This window comes from Vitis riparia, chromosome 3, assembly GCF_004353265.1.
Source record: "Vitis riparia cultivar Riparia Gloire de Montpellier isolate 1030 chromosome 3, EGFV_Vit.rip_1.0, whole genome shotgun sequence".
NCBI classification, from domain to species: Eukaryota; Viridiplantae; Streptophyta; class Magnoliopsida; order Vitales; family Vitaceae; genus Vitis; species Vitis riparia.
The window spans coordinates 5,088,222-5,116,095 of NC_048433.1; the positions used below are offsets into that span (position 1 = coordinate 5,088,222).

Consider the following 27,874-nt stretch of genomic DNA (forward strand, 5'->3'; position numbering starts at 1 on the left):
TGAAGGTTTTCTATTTTTGCACGTGGAAGTCGATGGGTAACTTGAAAAAGACTCCCTGTCATCACAATTTCTAATAATTGAATTTTATCCTTTATTTTTATTAAATCACAAAAATCTCCTATATATATAATATAATTTAATTAAAATACAAACATTATTATTATTATTATTCTTAAAGTAAATAAAAAAATCTTAAAAATAATAAATACGTCCCTTTATTATATGATTGGCACCAATTATATTTATTATATGATTTTTCATCGCAATTTCTATTTGAATCAAATTAATAAAACTTTAGGAGACGACAATACAAACGGAACACGGAAACACAACAAAGTCGTCCGTCTCGGCTAGATCTCTTCGCTCTTTTTCCCCATATAACTGAAAAAAGCCCTCGTTTTTGTTTCTCTCTTTTCTTTTTCCTTTTTTTTTTTTTTTCTTTCCTTCTCTGCTCTTGATGGAGGTTGGCAGCTTCCATCACGAGCAAATCCATCAGAAACCCTAATTATTTTGTCTTAGCAAAACCCTAGGGATTAGAATTAAGGAGAATTCCGGATGTTTCCGTGGAACTTCGCCAAATCGGCGGAGGAGATGTTCTCCCAGTGGGCGATCAAGCGCGTCTGCAAATTCTTGTTGAAGAAGAAATTGGGGCAGTTCATATTGGGGGACGTCGATCTCGACCAGCTCGACGTGCAGCTCAGCGCCGGCACCATTCAGCTTTCTGATGTCGCGCTCAATGTCGATTATCTTAACCAGAAGGTGCGTTTGGTTCTTTGAGTTTGCCTTTGTTTGGGTTCCCGGGACATCTGGGGTGAAAAGTATTTTTTTTTTTTTTGAATTTTGTGTTGTATGGTTTCGGTATTGCTTTTGTTTTATTCGTTCCCAAAAAGTGGAAAATTTAAGATACTGAATTTTATCTGCTCTCCCTCCCTTTTACTTGGTTATGAGATGGTGAGTTGCCTATTTTTTCGATTGACTGCTTATACTGTGTTTGTGGGGGAGCTTCGTGTGTAATTCTGTTTTTTTGGCTATATCAATAACTTGAATTTTATAAAAGATTTTTTGTTTCTGTTCCTTACCTAAAAAATCGAGGGAAGGAAAGAAAAGAGAATTTTGAACAGCATGTTTTAGCCGTTCTTTTGTCCCGAAAAATTGGAAGGTTCGCATCAACTGATCCGATATCTTTGTATTGGGCACAATGAATTGAAATAGGTTTTGGGTTAATAATCTCCCAAGTAATGAAAAGTTTAAAATCGTTATTCATCTTTAGCAACATATGCCTCATCCTCAAGAAACTGAGGGATTGTTATATTAATATTTCAAAGTGAGCAAAATTTTCATGGAGGCAATGTTGTTTTACCTTCTTTTCTCTGAGGCACAGAAGATGACTCGATTAGATAACTTCAACTGTCTAACGGTGCTATCGAGTCCTAATCTTTGGAGGTTAAACTGATGGGAGTCTCATACAACACATCAAAAAAGATATGCCAACACACCCAAAGTCTATGTACCATAGGTTATATATAATCAATTGGCTTATAGCTTACCGTTTGGGCTGTATCATTGAATTATAAAACACCTTTTGTAAACAATTTTATTCTTTGTCTCACTTTAAATGCAAGTTATTAAAATTATATTACCTTGTGCAGTTAGGTGCAGCAGCAGCTGTTGTTGTAAAAGAAGGATCAATTGGCTCTCTCTCAGTTAAAATGCCTTGGAAGGTTAATGGTTTTCAGATTGATGTAGATGAACTTGAGCTTGTTCTTGGCCCATGTGTGGAGAATAATCCTTCAAGCGGAGATGAAACTTCTGTTCACAATCAAGTTGGTAACCATGACATCAGCCAAGACTTTCGAAAGTTTGAGAATGAGATGGTGGATAATGCTGCAACTTCTGCTTCTTTGGATGTCCATGAAGGTGTTAAGACAATTGCCAAGATGGTGAAATGGTTGCTAACAAGCTTCCATGTGAAGGTAAGAAAACTTATTGTTGCCTTTGATCCATGTTCGGAGAAGAATGAAAAGAAGACAGGGTTTCAAAAAGCCTTGGTTCTTAGAATCGATGAAACAGAATGTGGGACATGTGTTTCTGAAGATGATAATTCGAATGGCGATGCAAGGGTTGAGAGCTTTCTTGGAATAAGTCGACTAACAAACTTCATAAAATTTCAAGGAGCAATAATCGAACTTCTTCAAATTGATGATGTTGACCATCAAACATCATTTCCATGTACTTCAGGAAGCTTCAGTGAACTGCTTTCTGGGTTTTGTCCATCAAATGCTACAACTCCAATCCTGACAGGGGAAGGAGGTGGATTTTCAGGGACTGTAAAATTAAGTATGCCTTGGAAGAATGGTTCATTAGACATCCACAAAGTAGATGCGGATGTTTATATTGATCCCATAGAATTGAGATTTCAACCAAGCACAATTAACTGGTTCTTACTTTTATGGGAATCTCTTAAGAGTTTGGGTAGGGATGGGCTGGATGGCAAAGAGCGTATCCATCACAAGACAACTGAATCTGTTTCTAATTTGGCATCTTATTGCCATTCATCAACCTTGGCTTCTGCTGCAGTTGCTACTGATGAGGTGATACCAACTTGTGAGAATTTTGCTGCAGACTTCTGTTCTACAACGGGGCAAGAATCGGTGACAGATATTCTGCTACCGCATCTTATATCAGATTGGGTGCCATTTTCTGTCAATGACCAGAAAGAAGAGGAGGTAGCTTTTGGGGCAAGGTTGGTATTCCTTCTCGTGCTTTCAAATTTCTGATCACAGCTGCAATTTAGGGAAATCACTCGGTGATACTTGCACCAGAAATATTTGATAATTGTTCTCAAACCTGCATCATCCACTAACCTGTAACAGGGAATGGCTCATATCATATATATGCATTTATTAAAATAAAATAAAAAGAAATTGCTGTGAGTATGAGCTCTGAGAATGCAATAGCTATACTCAATGTTTTATACTGCTAAAATGTAGAACCTATTCTTTCTTTAGGAGATTCCAAATGCACTCCCAATCTGTGATAAATTAGCCCCATATTTATTTATCCGACTAAATAATCATGAACCCGAGAAACAACTTTGGCAAATCTAAGCTAAACAATTTTTGAACAACATGCCCTTGAGGCCTGACTCAAGTGGTAAAGGGATGAGAAGGGTTTGTAGGTAGTTCTAGGTTCAAGTCCCAATGAGGACAAAAATTTACCTATCCAAAAAAAAAAAAAAAAATAGAAGCAATTTTTGAACATCATAATTCCTTAGAGCAAGAAAAAGTAGATAATGATGATGATGATGAAACCAGAAACATTTTGAGACAAAATTAAGGAACCAATGATTCTTAGCAGAAGAAGAAAAGAGCCTTGCTTTCAAAAAAATAGAAGAAAACAGGGGCAAAAATGACAAGTTTGCCTGATTCAAGAAAAGGAATCCATTTAAGGCCTAAAGTTGGGATTGAAATGTCCACCAGGGTGGAGTTAACCATACAGGATGGTCAAGAATTCAGCACTATAATGGATTTGGGTTTAGGATTTGCTGTCCAAAAATTCATGGATGATTGGAATTGGTAGAAGAACTGGGCCTTAGAAAATAAGGGTTTAAATTATTGTTGATTTAGGGGTTTATATATGATTTAAATTACAAACAGAACACTAGTCTTCATTCTCAAAGAAATAAAGAGAAGACAATGGAGAAGCAGAAGGAGAAACCTTGGCAATCACACTCAAAAAAGAAGTCAATAACCCCCCTAGACGAGGTTAAACACCAGTTTTGGCGGATGACTCCCCTGTGTTTGTTTTGGTACATTTGGAAAGAGTGTAACCATTGAATCTTTAATGGTGAAGAGCTCTCAGAGTAGAGTTTAAAGGAGAACCTCATTAGAGCCCTTTTGGAATGGACCAATGCTTTGTTAGATTTGGGAAATTTGTCAATTTTTGGCTTCTTAGATAGTCTTAGCTGCGGGCAGCTGTGGGTTTTTTGGCCTTGTAGTTACCTGTTGATTTTTTTTTGTGTTTGTTTTCTTTGCGTATACTTCCTGTATACATAGGGTTTAACCCTTTTCTTGGCACTCTTTCAATAGATTGCTAAAAAGAGGAAAAAAAAAGAAAAGAAGGAAAATTGCAAGTTCCTAGTGATCATTCATGAACTTAAAAAGGATAGAAGCCAATCCCTTTTATGCACCTTCAAACCATAAATACTCATTCGAACCCTTAAATAAAAACAATCTCAACTTCCAAATAAAATGGATATAGAGGTAAAAACTCTTAGTTAATTGTTACTTTAGCATGAACACATTGGGATACTTTTGTTTGGATGGTAACTGGATAGAATATCGCAAGCAATAATGTTTTTTTTGATAAGTAAAGGTATTGTATTAAAAAGAGGCACTAAAATAGTGGCTCAAGATGTACAAGAAAAGGACACTTACCGGTTACCCCCTTACAGCTGAGACAAAAAACCGTTCAAACAAGATGTACAAAAAAACAGCCCCTCCCTCAACAGGAACCCATCCAATCAATGAATATCACAAGCAATAATGTTATAGTAACTTTGATGTCAATTATTGCTTTAACAATGGCCTATCAAAAAAATAAAATAAAGTGAATTCTGTAAAGAACTAAAGTAGTGGCATGCTCTATCTCCTACAGTTTAGTACGGCTAACAAAGAAGCTGATAGATTAGCCAAGAGGGGAGATTTATCCATTTTTTTGCTTTGTTGATGATGATCTTCCCACTGATAATCCTGGGCTATTGTCTAGGGGTTTCAAGCTGTTCCCCCGCCTGTTTTCAGTCTTTCTCATTTCCCCTCTTTTGGGCACTGTATCTAGTGGAAGAAGCTTCCATCCTTCTTTTTGTTTTAGCGCTTTTATATCTATAATGCTATTTTTTTTCTTTATAAACAAAGGCTAGCAATAACAAAATTTACGAAGGAAACACACACACACACACACACACACACACACACTCTCTCTCTCTCTCTCTACCAGAAAACTATATTAGGATGCTTAAATGCATCTAAATGGCTAGTAAACCTCCCAAGCATCACCAACACCATTTTGGAAATGTCATGTGAGAGTTTCCCTCAGTTGCTTTCTATTTCTTCCATTAATTCCCAACACCAACTTTGTTGTTTCAGTATTTCATTGTGGTTCAGATACTTCAAGTAATGCTAATATGTTTGGTGTATCGGTTTGTTGACTTATTTGCAGTGTAGACCAGTTTTTTGAATGTTTTGATGGAGTGAGAAGTTACCAATCAGCTCTAGGAAACAGCGGGATATTGAACTGGACTTGTTCTGTTTTCAGTGCAATAACTGCAGCATCCAGTCTTGCATCTGGATCTTTGTATGTCCCCACCGGTATGTGCCTTATCCTTGTAAAACTTTTTTGGGGAGGTCTTTTTCCCCGATAAACATAAATTTTGGTTGTAAAAGGTTTTTTTTGTCTGGACTGACAAGCTTTTCCCAAACTCTATGTTAAAATATCCATGAAGATGAACTGTACCTTAAAGGGAGGAAGGTTTTTTGGAAAAGTTTTTTGTAGAACTATTTTTCTCTCAAACAAATATAACCTGGAAATTTTCCATAGAGAGAGAGAGAGGGAGAGAGGGGGTACAAGTGGAGTAGAAAAAAGGACTGGAAACCAGCCTTTGCTAGGATTGCTCATCACCCTATCTATTTTTTATTTTATAAGTAAATGCAATTGTATTAAGAAAGCCAAAAACACACACCTAAAAGCATACACGATGTATACAAGGCTAAAAGGCTAAAAATGAGAAGGAAAACACAAAAATCATCACCTTACTTATACCCCAACCAATCAATGAAATCAAGTAAAGACAACAAGCTAGAGCCTACATTAACCCTGACCCAATCCAAAAACATGTGCAAAAAGGTCCGTAAAATAGCTTGGTTCGTTAGTTCGGTGTTTTCAAAGGCTCTTCTATTTCTCTCCCTCCATAAGGTCCAAAATAAACACAATGGGGCTGCATTCCATGCTTTTTTCCTTTTCTTCCCAACAAAAGAGTCATGAGTCCTTGATAGAAAAAGACATGACCCATTGAACACCAAAAAGAACAAAGATGAGCTGCCAAATCATGGTTGCCTTGGGACAGTGAAGAAGTAAATGATTTGTTGATTCCTTTTCAGCTTTGCACATAAAGTACCTACTTGGTAAAGACCAACCCCTCCTTTTTAGTTGATCCATAGTTAGGATTCTCCCCCAAAAAATTTCCCAAGCAAAAATGCTAACCTTCTTCGGTACCCAAAATTCCAAACAATGCTTGAAGGGAACTCTCTAGCATTGCAAGGAGCTAGGGAGGAGTAAAAGGACTTGACAGTGAAGAGGCCTTTCTTTGATATCCAACTATTCATGACATCCTCATCATCCCTTCTAAGCGCTTGTCCGTTTAATATTCTAAATAGAGCTTCCACATCTCTCATTTCCCAATCATTGTTGTGTCTTGTGAAAATAGGATTCCAATGACCCACTTCCCCTATCCCATCCCGCAACTGGGCAACCCAAGCTTCTCTAGAAGAGGCTAATGAGTACAAACTTGGAAAATCCTCTTTCAAGGAATTCTCTCTACACCACTTGTCCTTCTAGAACCACACTTTTCTACCATTCCCTACCTTTCAAGCCACCCTTTTGGCAAACTCCATCCACCCATTCCTAATGGCCTTCTAAAGGCCCACCCCATGATTTTCGTTTGAAGCACCACAACACCAACCTTCTTCTTCCTCTCCATATTTCCCTACAATCACTATTTCCAAAAAGGCTTGTTTTCAGTAGCAGACCTCTAACACAATTTTCCTAGAAGAGCCTTATTCAGTAAAGAAAGATTTCTGATGCCCAAGCCTTTGTCTTTTTTCTCCATGCAAACAATAAACCAATTCACTAGATGAGGCATATTCTGGAGCTCACTTCTCCTCCAAAGAAGGTCTCTTTGGATCTTCTCCAACCTTAAGCACACCTTGTGGGGAATGACAAATAAGGACATAAAGTAGATTGGGAGGCTAGAAGAGTGCTCTTTACCTAAGTCAATCTCTCTCCTTTTGATAAGTATCGTCTCTTTCATAAAATGAATTGCTTTTGAAATCTCGCCTCCACTACATCCCAAACACGAGGGGACTTGAAAGTGGCTCTTAAAGGGAGGCCCAAATAACAAGAGGGGAGAGGACCCAATTTACAACCCGACACCCTAGATAGTTCCTCAAAATTAGGAGCCTTCCCCACATGAATCAACTCGCTTTTATGAAGATTGATCTTTAACTCGAAAACTGCCTCAAACTACATGAAAGCCCATCTTAGAACCTCCAAATGCTCCTTGCTTGCATCACAAAATACTAAGGTATCATTGCTCCTCACCTTATCTATGAAATCAACAAGAACCATACTCACTTCCCTAGAGGCATTCATAGACGACTTGGGAAAATATCTTTTAGCTTCAAAACAAGGAGCTTCATCTCCTTTGAAAATACTTCAATTCTTGTCCTAAAATACATAAAAAAAAGGAAAAAAAAAATCGTATAATGGAGTCATCCTCCAAAGTTTCCTCCTTCTACCTAGAAATCTCTCTTTTTTTCTCTTTTTTTGTGACATCAGAGAGAATTCAAGTGTGGGGCTAAACCATAAAATCTCAAACATGGAAAAGACTAAACCCAGATATGCCACACTACCTCAGAATAGAGAATAATATGTTTTAGGCCCTAGTTCTCTTGTTAACTTTATTGATTGGTTAGGCTCTAGGTTTGGGCAGGTGATGTTTTTTGTTTCTCTCGCTCTCCCGCTTGGGTGAACTTTTGCGCAATCGACGTATACTTATTGTTAGTGTTTGAAATGTTGGGATATTTCTGCGAAATGTCGAGTTATTTTGAAGAAATATTGCCGAAATTTCGGATATTGGGGAGGGTCGACCTGATATTTCACACCAAAAGTGGATCGGTCGAACTTTCCTCGATTTTTCAGAAATATCGCTGATATTTCAGCGTTTTCCCCGATATTTCTCGAAATTCCCTGATTTTTCGGGAAGTTAACGCGGTCAACATGACCGCTTGCACCGCTGATGGAGTGGGACGCGTCTGCAACAAGAGGGGATTTGAATTCAAATTTTTATTTCTGTCGCTTGCAATGCTAAGGGGATTCGAACCCAAAACCTTTCCAAGTCAAAAGGCTTGGAGTTGAACCCAATTACCACTAGGCGATGTTTGTGTTTGTTAATATATATTCATAATCAATTTGTTAAAGTTCATTATTCAAAGAATAAATAAATTAATTCTAATTATTTTATTTTTAAATTTTATTTAATTAATTAATAAAAGTATAAAAACTATTATTATAATTTTCTTAACAAGTCTTTTTTTATAAAATTTATATGATAATTAAATATAAAAATATAAATATTAAAAACATCATATATGCATCATCATTTATTTTACATTATTGATTGCATTTAAATTAAATAAATTATAGCTTTAATATTAAATGTATCATCATTTATTTCATTAATCTTATTTTAAAAAATTATTATCATTTTACTTTTAAATTTTGTATATTTATCCTTTTAATTTTATTTAATTTTGAATGTTTTTATTTTAAAATATTAAAAATATATAAAAAATAATAATGAAATTATAATAATTTATAAATAAAAATTAATTTGATAACATAAATAAAAATTATTAAGACGAATATATTCTTGTTTATCAATATTTTTCTTCATCATACTTTTATCAATTGTACTTATAAAATAACTTTAACATGTGTATTCTTGTTTATTTGATTATTTTTTAGGGTTTTTTTAAACATTTTTATAAATTTTGAATAATTTTCACCTCATTGATATTTGTGTCAAAATATCCATTGATATTTTCAATACATTCGTAAAATCCAAGTACCAATATATCCGTCTTTTCCGATATTTCAAACCTTGCTTATTGTATACTTTGGGATGTTGTTTTTGTGTTTCCTTTTTTATATATACACTCTCTTACCTATCAAAAAAATATGCTTTGGAAATTTCTCTTCCTTTTTACATTCCCAGCATGAATTTATCATAATACAACCCCTACCCTTCAACTGTTCTTATTTATTGCTAAAGGATAGAGGAAAGGGAATTGATTCTTCAAATTCCCCTTTCCATGGTACACATCAAAGTAGAACCCAATTGTTCACCTATTCCCCAGATGGAAAGAAATGAAGTCGTGAAAAGAATTCCTACTTATAAATTGGTTTTCACTCTACCTTGAAAATACACCTCATCCACACTATCTCCTCAAATCCATTCACCTCCACCTTTCTCAAAATCATGTCCTTCTCCCACCTAGCCCCTCCACAACCACTTATACATCATAGCTTTGTTCTAAACCACTGAATTTCTGATCCCCAAATTACTCACCATTTGAGGGGCACGCACCGGTGGCCGCTTAACGAAGTGGAGAATCTACTACCCCCATCTCTATGGCATGAAAAATTCCTTTGTAGCTTTTCTAACCCGAGTTGAACCGAAGTTGGCATCACAGACTTGGACATAAAGTAGATCGACATACTTGAAAGAATGCTATGAATGAGTTTGAGTCTACATCCTGGCCTCTCCTCCATGGAAAACTATTGCCTCTTCAACAATGCCCAACGATATTCAAGCATCTCGTCTACTGGATTCCAATGCTGTTCTAAATTTGAAATGAGTAGCACCCAATGGCAAACTCAAACAAGAAGATGGTAGCTTACCCACCTCAAGTGCAAGTGCCTATATCCTACTAGAACTACTGTACTCTGAGAAAAACTAACCTAATCTGGAATAAAATGTGAAAACATAAGCATGTGTCTAAAATATACCACCTATGCTCTAGCTGCCACCAAAAAAGGGGGGAAAAAAAAAAAGGAGAAAAGAAAACAAGAATTCTGTTAGCAAACAGAAAATGTAAAAGTGCAAGTCCGTTACCTTCCTTTATTCCTACTCTAAAGAGCCTCTTTTTTTTTTTTTTTTTTGATGGGTAAACAAAATAAATATATTAAAGGCCCACTGAAGCACACAGGCTATATACAAAGGAAGCCAGGAAAACAACAAAAAAAAGGGGCAACAAAAAACAACCACCCCTTCAAGATGAACCTAACCAATCTATAAAATCTAACATGGTTAGGGAGCTTTCATTTATATACACCCTCACCCATAATAAAAGATTACCGAGAGAGGAGAATGTTAGTGAATGATTATATAGTTCTTTGCTTTCAAAATATCTTTGGTTCTTGTCCTTCGTATTGTCTAAAAAACACACAGCAGGATAACTCTCTAAACCTTCTTTCGTTTTTTACCTATGAAGTATCTGTGTCATCTTAACAGTTTAAGAGTCTCTTTTATTGATACTTATTAAAAAAAAAAAAGTCTTTTACCGACTATGGCATCACCTACACAACCCCAAAAGAGGAGAATACCAAACACAATAAGCCATAAGTCAGGCACAATGAAGAAGAATGTGGCTAACTGTCTCTTCCTCTTCCTAACAAAGAAAACATCAGTTCACTAGAGATCATCCTCTTTTTCGCAGCTAGTCCAACGTTAAAACCTTTCTCCAAAAAGCTTTCCATGCAAAAAAAAAAAAAAAAAAAACCTACTGTGGTTGGGACCATTAGGTTCTAGATAGCCTTTGAAAGGAAAGTTATTGCTTTTTCCTGCCCTAGAAAAGAGTTGAAGGATTTGACTATAAACTTTCCTTTCTTAGCATCTAACCAATATAGCCTATTGACTTCATTGCTTCTTACTACCTTTCCTCAGAACCTTGAGAGAAACTCCTCAACCATTTCCAACTCCCAATTATTCAGATTCATGAGAAACAAGGGTTCCAAAGCACACCCTCTTTGTGATGGTCCCGAACCTCTGCCACCCAAGCTTCCTTTGTCATGGATATGGAATATAAGGAAAGATTTTCTTAGAATTGAATCACCACACTAGATATCTTTCTAAAACCTCACCCTTCTACCATCGCCTACGCTAAAAGAGGTTCTTCTTCTAATGATGTCCCCACTCACTCCTGATGGTCTTCCTTAACCCGAACACCAAACCATCCTTACTTTCCTTAGAACAACGATCTCCCTCCTGCACCCCATACTTCCTAACGATAACCCTCTTCCAAAGAGGTTCATTTTTGGGTGCAAACCTCCACAACCACTTTCCCAATGAGTGCCTTATTGAGGATTGAAAGCTTTCTAATTCCAAGGCCCATCACTTTTCTCCCTACAAGCAATATCCCATCTCGCTAGATGTGGATTTTTTTTTCCAAAGAAGTCCCACCATATAAGAAGTTGTTTTGAATATTCTCAAGCCTTAAGCTTACACTTTTGGGCATGACAAAAAGAGACATTTGATAAACAGGCAGGCTTGAAAGGTTGCTTTTTGCAACGCTAAAGCCTTGAATGGAAGCTGTTTTCATTGTAGCTAAGGTAGTGTTCAGAGCTTTCATCACAATTACAAAAACTTAAGGAGATAGTTGGTCTTCCCAGCACAATCCTGTAAAACTTTGGAAAAATCCAGTTGGCATCCTGTTAGTCAGAATTGCAAAAACATGTTTTTATTCTCTTAAATACATATTTTGGTATTTTATTACTGACTTACTAATTGTGTGGGATTTTTGGGATACCTTGTTAAATTTAAGTGATGAGACTGTGGTGAATAGGGTTTTTTCTTTGTGCTAGACTAGACCATGTCGAACAATGTTCTTATCCAAAAGGACATTGGTGAATAGTTTTAAGTGTTAGGTCCTCTTTTTTAAGATATTTGATTTAATGGGAATTTGGGTACGGTCTGGGAGGGAAGTCCAACATGATGTTTCAAGAGGGGGAAGCAAAGAGAGATGGGTTTTGAGGGGGTGGCTGTGGGGTTGTGTCTGATTTTTCGGATTTTTGTAGCCTTATCTGTTGTGAAGACATTGACTTTGGAAGAGACTACAAAACATAAAACCTTTGCAAAATGATTTTTATCTTATTTAGCTTTATTTTATTTTATAAAGGAAACTTATATTGTTTGTTGAATAAGGCATACATGCCAGCTATTTACGAATCTTAAGGCCTAAAGCTTACATCACACTTTAAATGTGAGAAAGTGTTCTAGCCTCACCCTGGTCTTCTCCTTGAGCCACATCTTGGTGCTTTCCTTAGAATTTGCCTCACCCTGATATGGGCCTAGGCGTGGGTCTTGCCTGCATTTGGGAGTATATATATGGTGAGAAAGTGATAAGTCTGCAACAGAGCTTGTTCTTGGTGGACCAAGTGCTCTTGTTATGAATCTTGTGATTGAGTCTCTGTCAATGATAATCAATAGCACCTTTTTATGTTTATAATAAGAAAGAAGTTGCTAGTTTATGTCCATGAAATATACAAGGATGGAATTATGGTTCTAATGCAAAACTTTTTACTTTGTGATTCTTGTTTGCACCTATTGGGTTTTCAGCATGTTTCTAACTATGATATTCCTCTCCTTTTGCTCTTCTACAGAACAGCAGCATGTTGAAACTAATCTTAAGGCAACTATTGCTGGAATTTCTGTTGTGTTTGCCTTCCATGATGAAAATCAGAGGCATTCATGTGATCTGGGTGGTGCTCAGGCAAATGTTGGTTTGAATGTTCATTATCTTGGTGCAGAATGCAGAGACATGCTTTTTATCTTGCAGGTAATAATCCTGCTTGGAGTTTTTCCTTTCCATTTTGAATTTTACCATCCATTTAGTTACTGGTCTTGGTACAATATTCTTCTACACTAACTTCCAACATTTGATAAGGTCAACAGGTATCTCCTCAAAATATGAAGTTTGAAGTGACAGTGAAACATATTGAACTTGCTGATTACTTTAGGGATGAAAAGGATGTTATGGATTTTGCATTGCGTGGTTATAATAACACAACTCTTTTGGTGCAACATCTGCAAGCTGAAGTTCAAGGTGCCCTTCCTCCATTTGCCTTGTCAGCTGAAGATCCTGATATAGAAATACATAGATCTGGTTCTGCAAGTTTTAATGAGAATGATGTGGTCAAGGTTATGTTGCTTAGAACTTCAGGTGTCAGTCATTGCCTATCTACTGTAAATTCTAGTTCTGTAAATGGCAGTTTGGCAGGGACAACATCATTTTCATTGAAGCTGCCACCAATTGTTTTCTGGGTGAACTTTCAGACAATAAATGCATTATTGGATCTTTCAAAGGAATTTGAAAATTCCCTTGAAATGAATTGCAATAGAAGTGGTTTTCCATCGGAGGCCTTCACTGTGAAGTATGGATCATCACAGGAGGATGTGAAGGGAGGTTCTGGATCTTTTGATACTACCTTGTCTTCAAGAAAGAGTTTGCGAGGAAATATATTCCTGCCCAATGCAAGAGTAATTTTATGCTTTCCTTTTGAGACTGATGAAAATTCTGGATGCTACTCTTCCTGGGATCAATTTTTGGTTCTTGATTTATCTTTACCATCATCTTTGGATAAAGGAATAATTCAAGACACATGTACAATTCCAAATGCAGACTCTCAGAATGGGTTTTCCTCAAGAGCCTCACGATCCTTGCATTTGAATGTTGGTAACCTTGACATTTACTTGGTCACTTCTTCCTGTGAAGATGGCTGTGAGATTAATTCCCGTGATGTGCAGCGGCATGGATTTTCTGCTCATAGAATTCTATCTGCCACTAACAGAACAAGCAGTTTTTCAGTCATTAGCATGCTTTGGCAGGAGAGGCCTGTGACTGGTCCTTGGATAGCAAAGAAAGCCAAGTTGTTAGTTACTTCAGAGGATTCAAGGACCAGAAATAAATTCGTGGGAAAAGGTTATGAGTTTGCTTCTGTGACTACTGTGAAAGATCTGGGAGATTTAAATTCTTGCACACGACGAGAGATGATTCTGAGTTCTGCGTTTTTCCTCCATCTCCGTCTATCACCTATTACTGTCAATCTGAGCAGTTCTCAGTACAATGATTTGCATCATCTTATAAATCAAGTGACAAATGGATTATCACGTGTAGCCTGTGATCCAGTCAGTGTTAGTGAAGAAGCTTCTGTCACACAGATGTCAATCCTTGTGGAATGTGATTCAGTGGAAATTTTAATTAATCTGGATAGAGTGGAGAGTATCAAAGGTTCATTGCAGAGTGAACTACCTGGTTCATGGCATAGTCTAAAACTGAAAATTCAGAAGTTTGAGTTGCTATCTGTCTCAAATATTGGAGGAATTAAGGGTGCCAAATTTCTTTGGTTTGCCCATGGTGAAGGAAAATTATGGGGTTCTATCACGAGTGCTCCAGAGCAAGAGCTTCTTTTGATCTTGTGTAGCAACTCTACAATGAAACGTGGTGATGGAGAAGGTTTAAATAAATTATCATCTAGATTAGCTGGTTCTGATATAATACACCTCTGGGATCCAGAGAGTGTCCACAGTTATGCATCCATAACCGTCAGATGCAGCACAGTTATTGCAGTAGGTGGACGCTTGGATTGGTTGGAAGCGATATCCTCTTTTTTCAGTTTGCCCTCTGCTGAAACTGAACAACCAGGTTACAACAGTTCCCAAAATGGGGATTTAAGTTCATCCTTTGGTTCTTCATTTTATCTTAACCTGGTGGATATTGGTTTGAGTTATGAGCCTTACTTTAAGCATTTGCTGGGCAGTAGTGATGTTCTTGATTCTGACTCTATTTCTTCTGCCAATTATAAGGAAGAAGTGTGTGAACGGTATGTTGCTTGTATGTTAGCTGCATCTTCCTTGAATCTTTCTAACACAACAATGGCAGATTCCACTGATAATGAATACAAGATTAGAATACAAGATCTGGGGCTTCTTGTATGTGCGGTGTCAGAGCCTGAGAATGTTGGTGGCATTTATAGTTCAGAACGTCTTCACAAAGTTGGCTATGTCAAGGTTGCTGGGGAGGCACTTTTTGAAGCAATTTTGAGAACTAACTGCAGGAATGGCCTTCTCTGGGAATTAGAATGTTCCGAATCTCATATTCACCTGGATACTTGCCATGACACCACTTCTGGTCTCATCTGTTTGGTTTCTCAGATCCAACGGCTTTTTGCTCCTGACGTGGAGGAATCGATTATCCACTTGCAGACAAGGTGGAACAATGTTCAGCAGGCACAAGAAAGGAATGATTCCAGTGATGAAACCATGATCTTCAACAGTGATTCTGCTCCACCAGCCGCTCAAGTGCATACTTCGAGTGATGATGCGAAGACTGAACATGGGGTGTTTGCTTTGATGGATGAAATATGTGAAGATGCATTTAACTTAGGTGGACATGCAGCCTCCCAATTGGGTTCTTGTGAATCACAAATTCATATATCACTTGATGGAAGTTTTCTTGGAGAGGCGTGTAACCTTAACATTAGAACCCCTGAATTTTTCTCTCGTAATCTATCCTTCAATGGGACAGTTCCTGTAATAGGACTGGATAGTCATCAATCGTCAGTTCCACAAAATGGTGGCTTTCCCGAATTCATAGAAAGTTATTACATGTCGGAGTCAAGCCATCTGTCAGAAATATCTGCAGCCAAGGAATCTTCGCATGAGATTCTGGAATTTAAATCCAGAAATATGGGAAATGAAGATCTTGAAAGAGGAAACAGTGGATGGTATGGGGATGCCTCATTAAGAATTGTTGAAAACCATATTCCAGAAATGAGCGAGCAGGCTGGCTTGAGACAGTCTGTAAAAGGCAAGCTTCCTTCTACTGACCATAGAAGACCTGATGATCTAGGAAAGGCCAGAGGACGTGTACTCCTTAAAAATGTTAATGTCAGATGGAAAATGTTTGCTGGTTCTGACTGGAATCACCCTGGAAAGACTGGCCAGCCTTCTGCAAATATTAGTGGAAGGGATGCAGCCACATGCCTGGAGCTTGCACTATCTGGGATGGACTTTCAGTATGACATTTTTCCAGATGGAGAAATATTTGTATCTAAGCTTTCTCTCTTTATTAAGGATTTTCATCTTTATGATAACAGCAGAGATGCACCATGGAAACTGGTAAATTGGACCTCAGGAACATTTAAATAGGTGTTTTATCTTTCTTCCTAATATTAAAGGAGTCTAAAAATTTCTTTCTATTTGATTTTGAAGGTGCTGGGTTATTATCATTCAAAAGATCATCCTAGAGAGTCCTCTTCAAAAGCATTCAAGTTGGACTTAGAAGCTGTCAGACCAGACCCTTCAACTCCTCTTGAGGAGTATAGGTATGCGAGCCATTTTATTTGATTTGATTTGATTTTACTTTAGTTTTCCTGTTGTTTTAAAGTTGATAGCTCAAATCATTTCTATTAAGCCTAATCCTCATGGGCCTGAAAAGGGTGCAAGCCTTACACATGTAAACACTATTTTCACATGCATTCTTCTAACATTTTTATTGCCTTGTGAGAGTATGTCATGTGGAGGGCTAATGGGAAGTAAAAGTCTGTCAAAGTTGTTTAGTAGCGCCTGTCAAATTTTTGGTTTCTTCTTGATGAGGTTATATGTGCTCTAGCCCATTTCTCGATTACATTCTTTTTGGGTGATGGTAGTACAGGATTCTGTGATTTGAAGTGTTCTAGCACCTAGCAGTTCTTGTCCTTTTTTCAGCTTTATCACTTTTGAATGCTCTAAATTCTTACAAGGAGTTTATAGTTTGTGTGATTAATTTTGAACCTTAGCTAAAGTATTTTTTATGAGACATGTTTAAATTTTGTGTCAAAATTTCGCAACCATTTGTAATGAGGATGAATATCAAAGATCTGCTCATGAAAGGAATGAAAGAATAAAAAAAAATCCTAAATTACTTAATTAAGGTTATTTAGGTAATTTTACAATTTTTTAGGTATCATAATTAGTTAGTAATTGGTATTTGAGTTTTATTTAGAATTTGGGAAGTTTTAGAATTCTTCTTAAAAGTTCTAAAGTTTTTATTTTCTAAAATAATATTTTTATCTTAGAATCTAAAAGTCTCTTTTTATTAGAAACCTTATTGCAAAAAAATTCTATAAAGTAAATTTCTAATTTTAAAATTGGAAATAATTTTAAAATGTAAGTTATGAGTTCTTTTAACTCCTTTAGAAGGTTTAAGAATTTTAGGAAAGAAATAAGAGGTCTAAGTTAGGTTTACTTTTTCATAGTTTTGTTCAAATTCTAGGGTTTTCTAAAGCCTATAAATAAGGTCCATTTATGTAAAATGTAACTACTGAAATGTTGATGATTATTAATATTAAGCTTTTCTTTGCATACCTTGCAACTCTCAATGGTGAGATTCCATTGGTTTTTTTTAAATGAGATTTTTAGAAGACCTTAGTGATCCAAGGTTTCTCACTTTTTCTTATCTTTTTTTTTTCTCTTTATTTTTTTTTACCGTTTCCCACTACCTTAAATTTTTATTCCTTGTTCCAATCCTTAAACCCTCAAAGATTGAAACCCTAACCCATTTATTTGATCGTAGACAACTGTTTGAGGGTTGTCCTACATCAATCTGTTCATGTATCAATCTCTCTACACCAACTAAAACAAAATTACCATTTGTCCTTTCCCCTTCTGTACATGCTATATTTATGCTTTCATCTTGATTTCTAGAAGAATTAAAAATTCTCAGTGAAATGTATTTACTGTATACTTTTCTTTTGTAAAAGAAAAATTTTATATGAAGGGGAGATAAATGGTGAAATAACGGTTCTTTTTAAGTGCTGATTTTTGTATATATATATTTTTTTTTTACTTTCAGGTTACGGATTGCTGTTCTTCCTATTCTATTGCATCTTCATCAGGGACAACTTGATTTTCTTGTTAGCTTTTTCGGGGGAAAAAATCAGTCAGTTGACCAGTCTCCAAGTCATTGCCATGGTTCAGATGGGACAAAATTATCATCAACAAAGAATAGCAATTTTGCAAGGCATGCTATTTCAGAGGAGGCATTGCTTCCTTATTTTCAGGCTAGTGTTTTAAATCATTTTTCTTATCACATGCTATATTTTGCTGCAAATTTTGAATTTTCTGTGCTTGTTTATGTGAGAACTACTCTTTAGATCAGTGATAAAATATTCACATGGTTTCTAGATATAAAAAAACCCAACCCAGAATCAAATTAGCAACATTCACATGGATTCCTAGATGTAGCAGGAGAGGTTGCAATTCATTAGTCGGTTGCTTTTGCTCTCTTCTGTGTTGTTTATTGGTTGCATGTTTCTATTTTAGAGTCTAGGACTAAACCATGACATGTATTTCTACTAGATATTTGTGTTTCAGTTCTTCCCTGTGTGTTTTGGTTTTGAATTTAGTCAAGTCTTACATAGTGTTGTATTGAATTGTTTCAGAAGTTTGATATATGGCCTATTCTTGTGCGGGTTGACTACAGTCCCTGTCGTGTTGATCTAGCTGCGTTAAGTGCCGGGAAGTATGTAGAGCTTGTTAATCTTGTTCCCTGGAAGGTAAACTCTTCATTTCTTGTATCTACCTCTAATATTTGTGGCCTTTATCAGGAGAGACCTTGTAGTAGCTACCGCTTTATCAAGCAAAGGACATTAGTCTTGTGGGAACCTCCAACTTCACCACCTAAACCTTTGTTAATATTCAAAAATCTGATTTTATTACATTTTACATGCTGGATGTGGTAACTTCTGTTTGTGATAAATTAAGAAAGCATGGAAACTAATTGATTACTTTATCATGTTGGTAAATTAAACTATTGTTTTGTGACAGATTTATTTTCTTTACATCTCTTGTTTAAAATAAGAGTGATAACATCGAAATGACAACACTAGAAATGTGAAAGGATTAAATATCATAACCATGTATTTTGATATTTTCAAACATGGTTATACTTAAGTTATATGTCTAAGATAATTGGAAATCTTGTATGATATTTTGAAGCAACCATGTCTTTTTATTGCTCTTGTGAATTGACCTTAAATATCACACTGTTGTAAACTTCTTGGGCTCTACCTGGGAGACAAGAAGTGGTTGCTTCTCTTAATTCCTCTAGATGAGTAGTTTCTTTCTTTTTCTGTAATGGATTTGTAGTCCTTTTGATTTTTAAGGGTGGCTTTGTCTATGGTAGAAAAATAAAGTCTTTGGGTAAATAGGAAAACGATTTATAATGGGTGATTTAAGCCTTTCCCATATTCCTACCTATTTCCTTTCCCTGTTCAAGATCTCCTCTTCAGTGGCCAGAAAAATTGAGAAATTGCAAAGGGATTTTCTTTGGTTAAGGGATAAGGAGAGCAAGAGAATTCATCTTATTAGCTGGGATTTAGTGTGTAAGTCTAAGGTGGAAAGGGGTCTGGGGTTTGGGAAGGTCTCCTTAAGGAATTGTGTTCTATTAGGGAAATGATTGTGGAGGTTTTCTAGGGAAAGTTTTTCTTTGTGGCATCAGGTTATTCCAAGTATTTATGGGATATAGATTAATGGATGGGGTTCCAACACTATAATCAAGTGGTCACATTGTTGCCCATGGAAGACCATTGCACGGGTCTTTCAGGATTTTCCAAGTACACTAGGCTTGGGGTGGAAGGTGGGGCAAGAATTTCTTTTTGGGAAGACTTAAGGCGGGGGTTCAACCTTTGGTTCTCAATTCCTTAGTCTATTCAGAATTGTCACAATTAAAAACCTTCCTATCTTAGCAATTCTTGGGTCTTCTTATCCTTTCTCTTAGAACTTTAACTTCTATCATAACCTCTCTGATTTTGAGAAAGAAGATCTAGAAAGACTAATATTGTCTCTTACTTGCTTGCTTTTATCTCCATCTGCTCTAGATGTGAGAGCTTGGTCTTTATCTTTTATTTTATAGTAAAGTCTTTTTTTATAGCCTTGTCCAATCATCTTGACCTAATTCCTTTCCTCTCTACTAATTTTGTTTGGAAATCTCAAGTCCCTTTTAAGGTTAGGTCCTTTGCTTGGTTAGTGACATACAAGAAGGTGAACGCTAATGACATGCTACAAATGAGGAGATCCTACAAAGCCCTCAATCTTGATGTGTGTATATTGTGTATGGAGCATAGAGAATCGGTAGATCATCTTTTTTTGCATTGCTCTTTGACTATGGGTTGTGGCATAGATTATTTGGATTGGCTAAGCTGGATTGGGTTTCTCCTAGGAGTATTTTTGATATGATGACCATTGTATATAAGGGATTGGGAAACTCTAGTAGAGGATTGGCAAAGTGCTTGTCTGGCTTTGATTTGGGTTGTGTGGCGAGGCAGGAAAGAAATGCCAAATTTTTTTTTTATAAGGCGAGGACTTTAGACACTCTTTGGGATACCATTCATTTCCTTGCTTCCTTTTAGGCATCTTGCATCACAACTTTCAAAGGTCCTTAATGTGATTCAACTTGATTGGTTGTTGGCGTGTAGGTCCAGAGGTGTGGGCTAGTAAGGAGAGGTTGTTTTGTGTACTTGCGTTACAATGTATAGGTTTACTTAGTATTTGGGAAATGTCATTTGTTTAGTTCTTTGTTTTTTTGAGGATTTCTCATCATTCCTTTATACCTTTTAATCCTTATTTAATATATTATATTATTCTGTTGTTTCTCTTAAAATAAAAATAAAAAACAAAAAATTGGTCGAGTCCCCAAAGAAGAACTTGAGAGAAAGAGTACCAGGGTGTCTTGTCGCTTCCTCCATAAGGACCATGTTGGTGGTTGAGGGTTGAACACCAATGGAGAGAGCTCAAGCTTCTTAAAATCAAACCCTCCAAAGACAAAAGAGGCCCTAAATAGAGCTAGCTCATCTATTAGGCTGGTCTTACCAACACCATAACCCAGCTCAACACAACTCATATATCCCCCTTAGGCCTCAAAAAGAGCAAGAGGGCTCTGAGCCTTCTTAGAATAGATCAGTCTAACCCATAAGCCTCCTAAGAATTAAAATCTTCCATTAGCTACTTGAAAGTTAGGCAACTTCACTTGAAAAACTTTTAAAGAAATGGACCTCTTGCAAACCCTCAAGGCCCAATTCTTATAGCCCACCAACCACCCCATTTTGGGCTTCCTTACTACAAGTCACACCCAGATAGTCCCCCACACCTGACAGTTTGCCTCCCATCGCCATCATCTTCCATAACTTCCTCTAGCCCACTACCTACCATAGCCTTTTCAAAATCTGTAGCCACCTTTGGACCTTTCCCTTCTCTCTACCCACTACATACTGACACATCAGTTACCCCCTTTTACACTAATGGAAACTGCCCCCTCATGCTTTCATCAGCACATGACACTCCCGCAAACTCACCCTTAACCTCCAGATCAGTGCTCCCACTACTCGAAACCACTTGAGAAATCCATCATGGTACTTCGCACTACAACTGAATGGCATAGCAAGACATGCCCACCACCTGCAACGACCCAAGTGTCTTTCTCCCATTTAATCTCACCAAAACTCTTGCCTATTTCAAGTGTTGGAGATTAGTTGCGTCTTCATCCACAGCAACAAAACTACCACAACAATCCCTATGCGTTTTGAACACCTTCTGGCACCACAAGTGCAGAGGAAGCCCCACCACTCTCACCCATGCTTCCTTAGCAAGCACACCCTTTTGAAAACACCCCACCTCTGGGACCCACCTATCAGATGTAAAACCTTATCCTTGTACCTTCTTAAACCTCTTGAAAGCTCCATATTTGTATCAAAACTTTCCTCAAAATCAAACAAGAGAAGGGCACCCCCAAGCAAGGAAATCCTCACCCCTCCTTTCATCCAGGGTGTTCTCATATTGTTACAATCATTCTTGTGATGTTAAAGGAGAGAGTTTCAACTATGAGATAATTTCGGCTATAACTTTTGGTTAACTGTTTTCTTGAAAATATCTATGTAAAGAAGAGGTTTTTGTTTCATATGTGAAAAGATTTTTGACTATGAAACCTCTTCCTATGAGCTCTATTTTTTTTTTTATTAAAAGGAACTTCTATGCTCCAGTTATCTCCTCCTTTAAAGTGCATATGTAACAAGGGACACTCTGGATCACTTTAACAATCAACAAGAACTTTTAAGCAATCAAAAAGTGGCATCAAAGAGCCTTAGAAGTGTGAAAATCATAATTGAACAAAAGATATATTATTTCCAATATTGCAGTGTGTAACACTAAAAATTATTGAAGCCCTTAGTGGATATATGGAGAATAACATATTGGTAAATTTCTTTTATTAAACAATGCACTTTGGGGAAAAAAAAACACAAAAGAAGTAATTTCATCTTCTCAATTTAGTATGTGCTTAGTCCCCTCAGAATTGAGAAGCATTCTTCTCCCTTTTTCAAAATATTGCCAGTTTCTCTACTGCTAGTTCATGCCGCCACCACCAGCACCACTTGCCTTTTTTCTTCCCTTTTAATTTTTACCTTTCTTTTTTATCACTTACACTCTAGAAAATCTTCTTCTGATAGAAGACTGTTTACCCAATATATTATATATTGGACCATATCTGATATATGTAACTTCTCATAAAAGTTATAATTACAACTGGAATTGCAGAAGACTCCTGGTTCTTTGTTCTCCCAAGAAATGTTATCATATATGTAAACTGAGTTTTGTGAATGCATCCGTGCTTATTATCTCCTTAAGCTGAAGTTTGATTCATGCACACTGAACCATGAAAGTAGTCATCACTCTGGTTTGCTTCTAGTGTTGACACTTTAGGTACAAAGGGATGCTTCTTTTATTGTATATTTGGGATTTTTCTGTAAAATGTTATGGTCATACTTAATCAATTTTGATGCAGGGGGTTGAACTTAATCTCAAACACGTCCACGCTGTTGGTGTGTATGGATGGAGCAGTGTATGTGAAACAATTATAGGGGAATGGTTGGAAGATATTTCTCAAAATCAGGTCCTTGTTGCATCCATTGTACACTTGAGTATATCAAGATTGCATTGGCACTCTAGCAAATAATGAGTATCATATTTAATAAATCTAATTTTCTCAAATGCAGATTCATAAATTGTTGCAAGGTCTTCCAACATTTCGATCATTGGTTGCTGTTAGTTCTGGTGCTGCAAAGTTTGTTTCTTTGCCTGTTAAGAACTACAAGAAGGACCGCAGACTAATCAAGGGAATGCAACGAGGTAATCATCTTCTGAAACTAAAGTAATTCAGTCACTGGTTTTCCGGTAAGATTTGGGTTGTTCCATTGCCAGTAAAGTGTCATGCATGCATGCAGACATATGTGTATTTGGAATTTGAGTATTTAATCACCTAGTAAAAGGGAGTACTTAGTGTCATATATAAGGTGAGAGCTTTTAGTCGGAAGTACGGTAACAATGTAACATTTTGGGTAAAAGTAAAGAACAAGCTTCTTAAATTGATAATTGGACAATCCACCATTACATAGCCCAACTACATTGATGATATCAGTAATCCTACTCATTGCTTCATAATGTAATATAGTTGCTGGTTTGCATGGATGTCATGACTAGGTTTTCATGGTGGACACATTGTAACTCCTATGTATTCATGAATTTTTGGCAATGTGTAAAATATGTTCTATTAGGATTCCCTACAAGAAGATTGTATTAGTTTACTCAAGATTTTTATGAGAGCATGCCTGCAGGTGTCTTTTAACTCAACTAAAATGCATCATTGTCAAGTGAGTTTAAATCTGAGAGACTGAAGTTGTGTGGTGCTTCATTATCTTTACCTGGCTGTTATTATTACCACATTTATGTTATTGATTGGCCTGTTTGGATCTTTTGTTTCCCTGATTCATGGGTAGAAAAAGTTTTGGTCCTTTTAAGAAGTGGTTCTATGAAAAAAATTCATTGTTCACAAACATTTAATCAGGTTCAGGGATTCATATAATTGTTCAGAATCTTAAGATATAATCGGTGACTATATTCAATAATTTTATAACTACATATGTTGCAAATCTTTACTAACCTGATTTCACCAACCACTCAGAGGATAGCCTTGTTATAACTTAGTTTTTCATTGTTTCTCTTCTCCATTTGTTGCATTTAGTAATATGCATATATCAACTCTTGCTCAATTTTATTCCCCACCTCCAGCTTATTTAACAAGATGAGTACTTGTTGGAGGTAATAAATGCATCTTTTTCTTTCCAGGCACAATTGCATTTCTTAGAAGTATTTCACTGGAAGCTGTTGGACTGGGGGTACATTTGGCAGCAGGAGCTCATGAAATCTTACTCCAAGCAGAATATATTCTTTCAAATATTCCATCTTCTGTACCATGGCCTGTAGAAAATAGAATAAAGGCAAATATAAGAACTAATCAACCTAAAGATGCACAACAAGGAATCCAGCAGGTGGGTGATCCAACATGCTTGTTTTTTACTTTACTAAGTTTCTTGTAAAACTTGTTTTAAGGTGTGTTAGGGTTTGTCTGGAATTAATTTTGAGGAAGAATGATTCTAGTGGCTACAATCACAGTCATCATCAGAACTTCTCATATTAAAAGATATGGATCTAAGTATATCCCCAAAAAAAAAAAGACGTGAAAAAGAAAGGGAAAAAAAATCATATAAAACTAAGCAGTGAGATATGTGGAATTTCTGGTTGTAAATATAGTGCCTGGAAATTTCACTTTTAGGAATTTCCTTTTCTGGCAACTTCAAGATTGGTTTCTGCAAAAAGGCAGTTGTTACCTCTTTGTTCTGAGGATCACCTCAACAGTGTTGTCCAAAGCAAACTGTGTGGTAGTTTGTCATACCTAATGCAAATTTGGCTGTCATAGTCTGCAGTTTAATTTCTTCTCAAAAAGGACTTTTGGACGGTAAAATAGTCTGTTTAGCTTGTAGTTTCTCTGGGCTTGGGAATAAGGTCTGTTTTCTTAATTTTAATGAATAGATGATAAAATAATTTGCTTTGATTTTATTATGTCTATGTTTTCCAGTATGCTAGAAGTTGGTCCTAGTATGTAAATGGATGAGGTTGACTTGTTTGGATAGCTTCTTGCAAGTGAAAATAGCCTTGCAAAGAAGTTGAAATTTTTGAGAGGAAAAATAGACTGACATGAGAATTTCTGGATGCCTGGTCCATGTTGTTCAAGAGAAATAATAGTTTTGGAACCTGGGTTGAAATGTGTTTTAATTCTGAGTACAACTTAGGAAGTTTTTCAAAATTTGAATCAAAGAGCATTTTTCCATCATATGTCATCCTTGATGCATCATAGTGATAGATGTGAACCCCCCAACACATTTGGGCTTTTTGGTGTACTTTAAAGAGTAAGGATTTTATTGTGCACGTGAAAGTTTCCTTTTGTATCATATGCATTTTGGCACCATGGAGTAGCATCACATGACAGCCTTGATGATAGTCAGTAAGCATCTAGATTGGGAAAAAAACAAAGAAAATAAAAAATGTGTTAACTGCTACTATCGTTCAATGCCAAGTTTTGATGTCTTAACTTGACAGGCTTATGAAAGTCTCAGTGATGGTCTTGGGAGATCTGCTTCTGCTTTAGTTCAAACTCCCTTGAAAAAATATCAGCGTGGAGCTGGTGCAGGATCTGCTTTGGCAACTGCTGTTCAAGCAGCTCCGGCCGCTGCAATAGCTCCTGCTTCTGGTCTAGCCCGTGCAGTACATTGTGCTCTTCTTGGAGTCAGAAATAGGTCAGTTTCTTTTCCTTTTTGTCCATTTGAATATTTTTTGGTCATTATATCACTTTAATCATCGCAGTTTATCAACATGTCAACCTAGTACCAAAACTTAACAATGGTAATCATGCTTGCAGCCTTGATCCCGAGCATAAAAAAGAGTCCATGGAGAAATATTTGGGTCCTGCTGGAGTCAGAAATAGGTCAGTTTCTTTTCCTTTTTGTCCATTTGAATATTTTTTGGTCATTGGATCACTTTAATCATTGCAGTTTATCAACATGTCAACCTAGTACCAAAACTTAACAATGGCAATCATGCTTGCAGCCTTGAACTCGAGCATAAAAAAGAGTCCATGGAGAAATATATGGGTCCTGCTGGAGTCAGAAATAGGTCAATTTCTTTTCCTTTTTGTCCATTTGAATATTTTTTGGTCATTACATCACTTTAATCATTGCAGTTTATCAACATGTCAACCTAGTACCAAAACTTAACGATGGTAATCATGCTTGCAGCCTTGATCCTGAGCATAAAAAAGAGTCCATGGAGAAATATTTGGGTCCTGCTGGAGTCAGAAATAGGTCAGTTTCTCTTCCTTTTTGTCCATTTGAATATTTTTTGGTCATTACATCACTTTAATCATCGCAGTTTATCAACATGTCAACCTAGTACCAAAACTTAACGATGGTAATCATGCTTGCAGCCTTGATCCCGAGCATAAAAAAGAGTCCATGGAGAAATATTTGGGTCCTGCTGGAGTCAGAAATAGGTCAGTTTCTTTTCCTTTTTGTCCATTTGAATATTTTTTGGTCATTACATCACTTTAATTGTCGCAGTTTATCAACATGTCAACCTAGTACCAAAACTTAACGATGGTAATCATGCTTGCAGCCTTGATCCCGAGCATAAAAGAGAGTCCATGGAGAAAAATTTGGGTCCTGCTGAGCCTCGGGAACAGATTTAATGGTGCAATAAATAATTTTTGCTGTGGTCATCTGCTATTGTTTTGCAACAGTTTCTTTCTTTTCTGCTTATGCAAAATCTTAAGATTTGATTTATTTTATTTTATATGCAGGGTATTGAAAACATGCCTGAGTTATTGAGAAGGTAGTTCTTTTGCTTCGCCACCCAAAAGAAAAAACAGAGAAAGAAGCAGAGGAAGAAGAAGAACAAGAAGAGAAGGAGAAGAAGAAGAAGAGGAAGAGAAAGAAGAAGCAGAAGGTCACTGAACCCGTCCATTTGGCTTCTGTGGAGGAGCCTCTTGTATCATGTGAGTAAAACCTCTTCTACAATTTACATTCTGTTAGGCCTAAGATAAAACTTATTGTAGAACATATCTTGTCCAGTAGCACAAGAAGAAAATGTTTCTGTTGCTATCTATTAATTCATTAAGCACGACAGATCCATGGTCTTATTATTGGTGTCAAATTGCTTACTAGTGTTTCTCATGCGTTCAAAGCAATGCTGAAAAACAACTTTTGCCATCTTATAATTTTGAATTTCATTGTTATTTGAATATATTAACTGTTCTATAGAATACTAAATATCACGTAGAAGTGAAAAAATTGAAAATGCTGTAAGCACAGTATCAACCCTTTTACTTGAACCAAAGGGTTCCTGGAGCCTCTCAAAGGATAAGTCTATTGCTTGTCAACAGAGCTCCTTGTTTAATTATTAGATTCTTCTATTACTTCTGTACCTGTTTCCATGAGTTGGCATGAACTATGTATTTATTGATGCAGGTGTACAGTTAATGGAACTATTAAACAGATTCTTTCCCATAGGAACAAACAAGCCAGAAATCCTGTACAAAATGTAAATATCAGATGTGCTTTTAAGTTTTTGGCAATATAGTTGAGCCTTGTAATTGTAATGATCTAATAGGCTTTAGCATGTTCTATTGTGTAATTACACGGTACTTTTATTCTTTTGAAGCCTTTGATATAAAGCATGCCGCTTCCATTTGTTTACATGGTTGTAATTGTGTTTTATTCTCTATCAGCCTTGTGAGATTTACATCATTGTAGGTAGGTGATCAAAACTCCATTAATAGCCTATAATGGTCTTTTGTTCCCTTCTTCTCAAGGGAATGATTTGTACAGTGTGTTTGGATGCTTTAATTTTTTGTCAACCCTTGATGATTTCTGCTGCTAGAATCTGATGAATTTGGTTTGTTCCTTCGTTGGAATGTTTCCAGGAGGCTATATCCAGATTCATACGTTTTTTTTTTTTTTGGTAAATTTTTTCCATGTTTTGAATTAAGGAAATGTGTCGAGAAAAAGAACAAAGGTAGAGGCAAGGATGTCTTCAAAGGAGCAGCTTGCAAACTGGCAA

At 36.5% G+C, this 27,874-nt stretch overlaps 1 protein-coding gene across 14 annotated transcripts; it reads left to right on the plus strand.

Moving 5' to 3' along the window:
• The first annotated feature begins 338 nt into the window (after positions 1-338).
• LOC117911229 (autophagy-related protein 2) lies at positions 339-27,510 on the plus strand. 14 transcript variants are annotated; one of them, XM_034825505.1, is made up of 19 exons: positions 342-759; positions 1,650-2,743; positions 5,218-5,366; positions 12,496-12,671; positions 12,788-16,012; positions 16,106-16,218; positions 17,727-17,934; positions 18,316-18,429; positions 22,710-22,817; positions 22,921-23,053; positions 24,050-24,252; positions 25,361-25,557; positions 25,680-25,745; positions 25,868-25,933; positions 26,056-26,121; positions 26,244-26,309; positions 26,432-26,506; positions 26,616-26,810; positions 27,283-27,510. In XM_034825505.1, exons 1-17 carry the CDS (start codon positions 556-558, stop codon positions 26,502-26,504), a joined length of 6,261 nt encoding a protein of 2,086 aa, XP_034681396.1. In that variant the 5' UTR covers positions 342-555; the 3' UTR covers positions 26,505-26,506; positions 26,616-26,810; positions 27,283-27,510. The 14 variants fall into 14 exon arrangements, with proteins under 14 accessions (XP_034681409.1, XP_034681400.1, XP_034681403.1 ...); XM_034825509.1 differs by lacking the exon at positions 25,680-25,745 and having other exon boundaries at positions 340-759; XM_034825506.1 differs by lacking the exon at positions 26,432-26,506 and having other exon boundaries at positions 341-759.
• Positions 27,511-27,874: the final 364 nt, after the last annotated feature.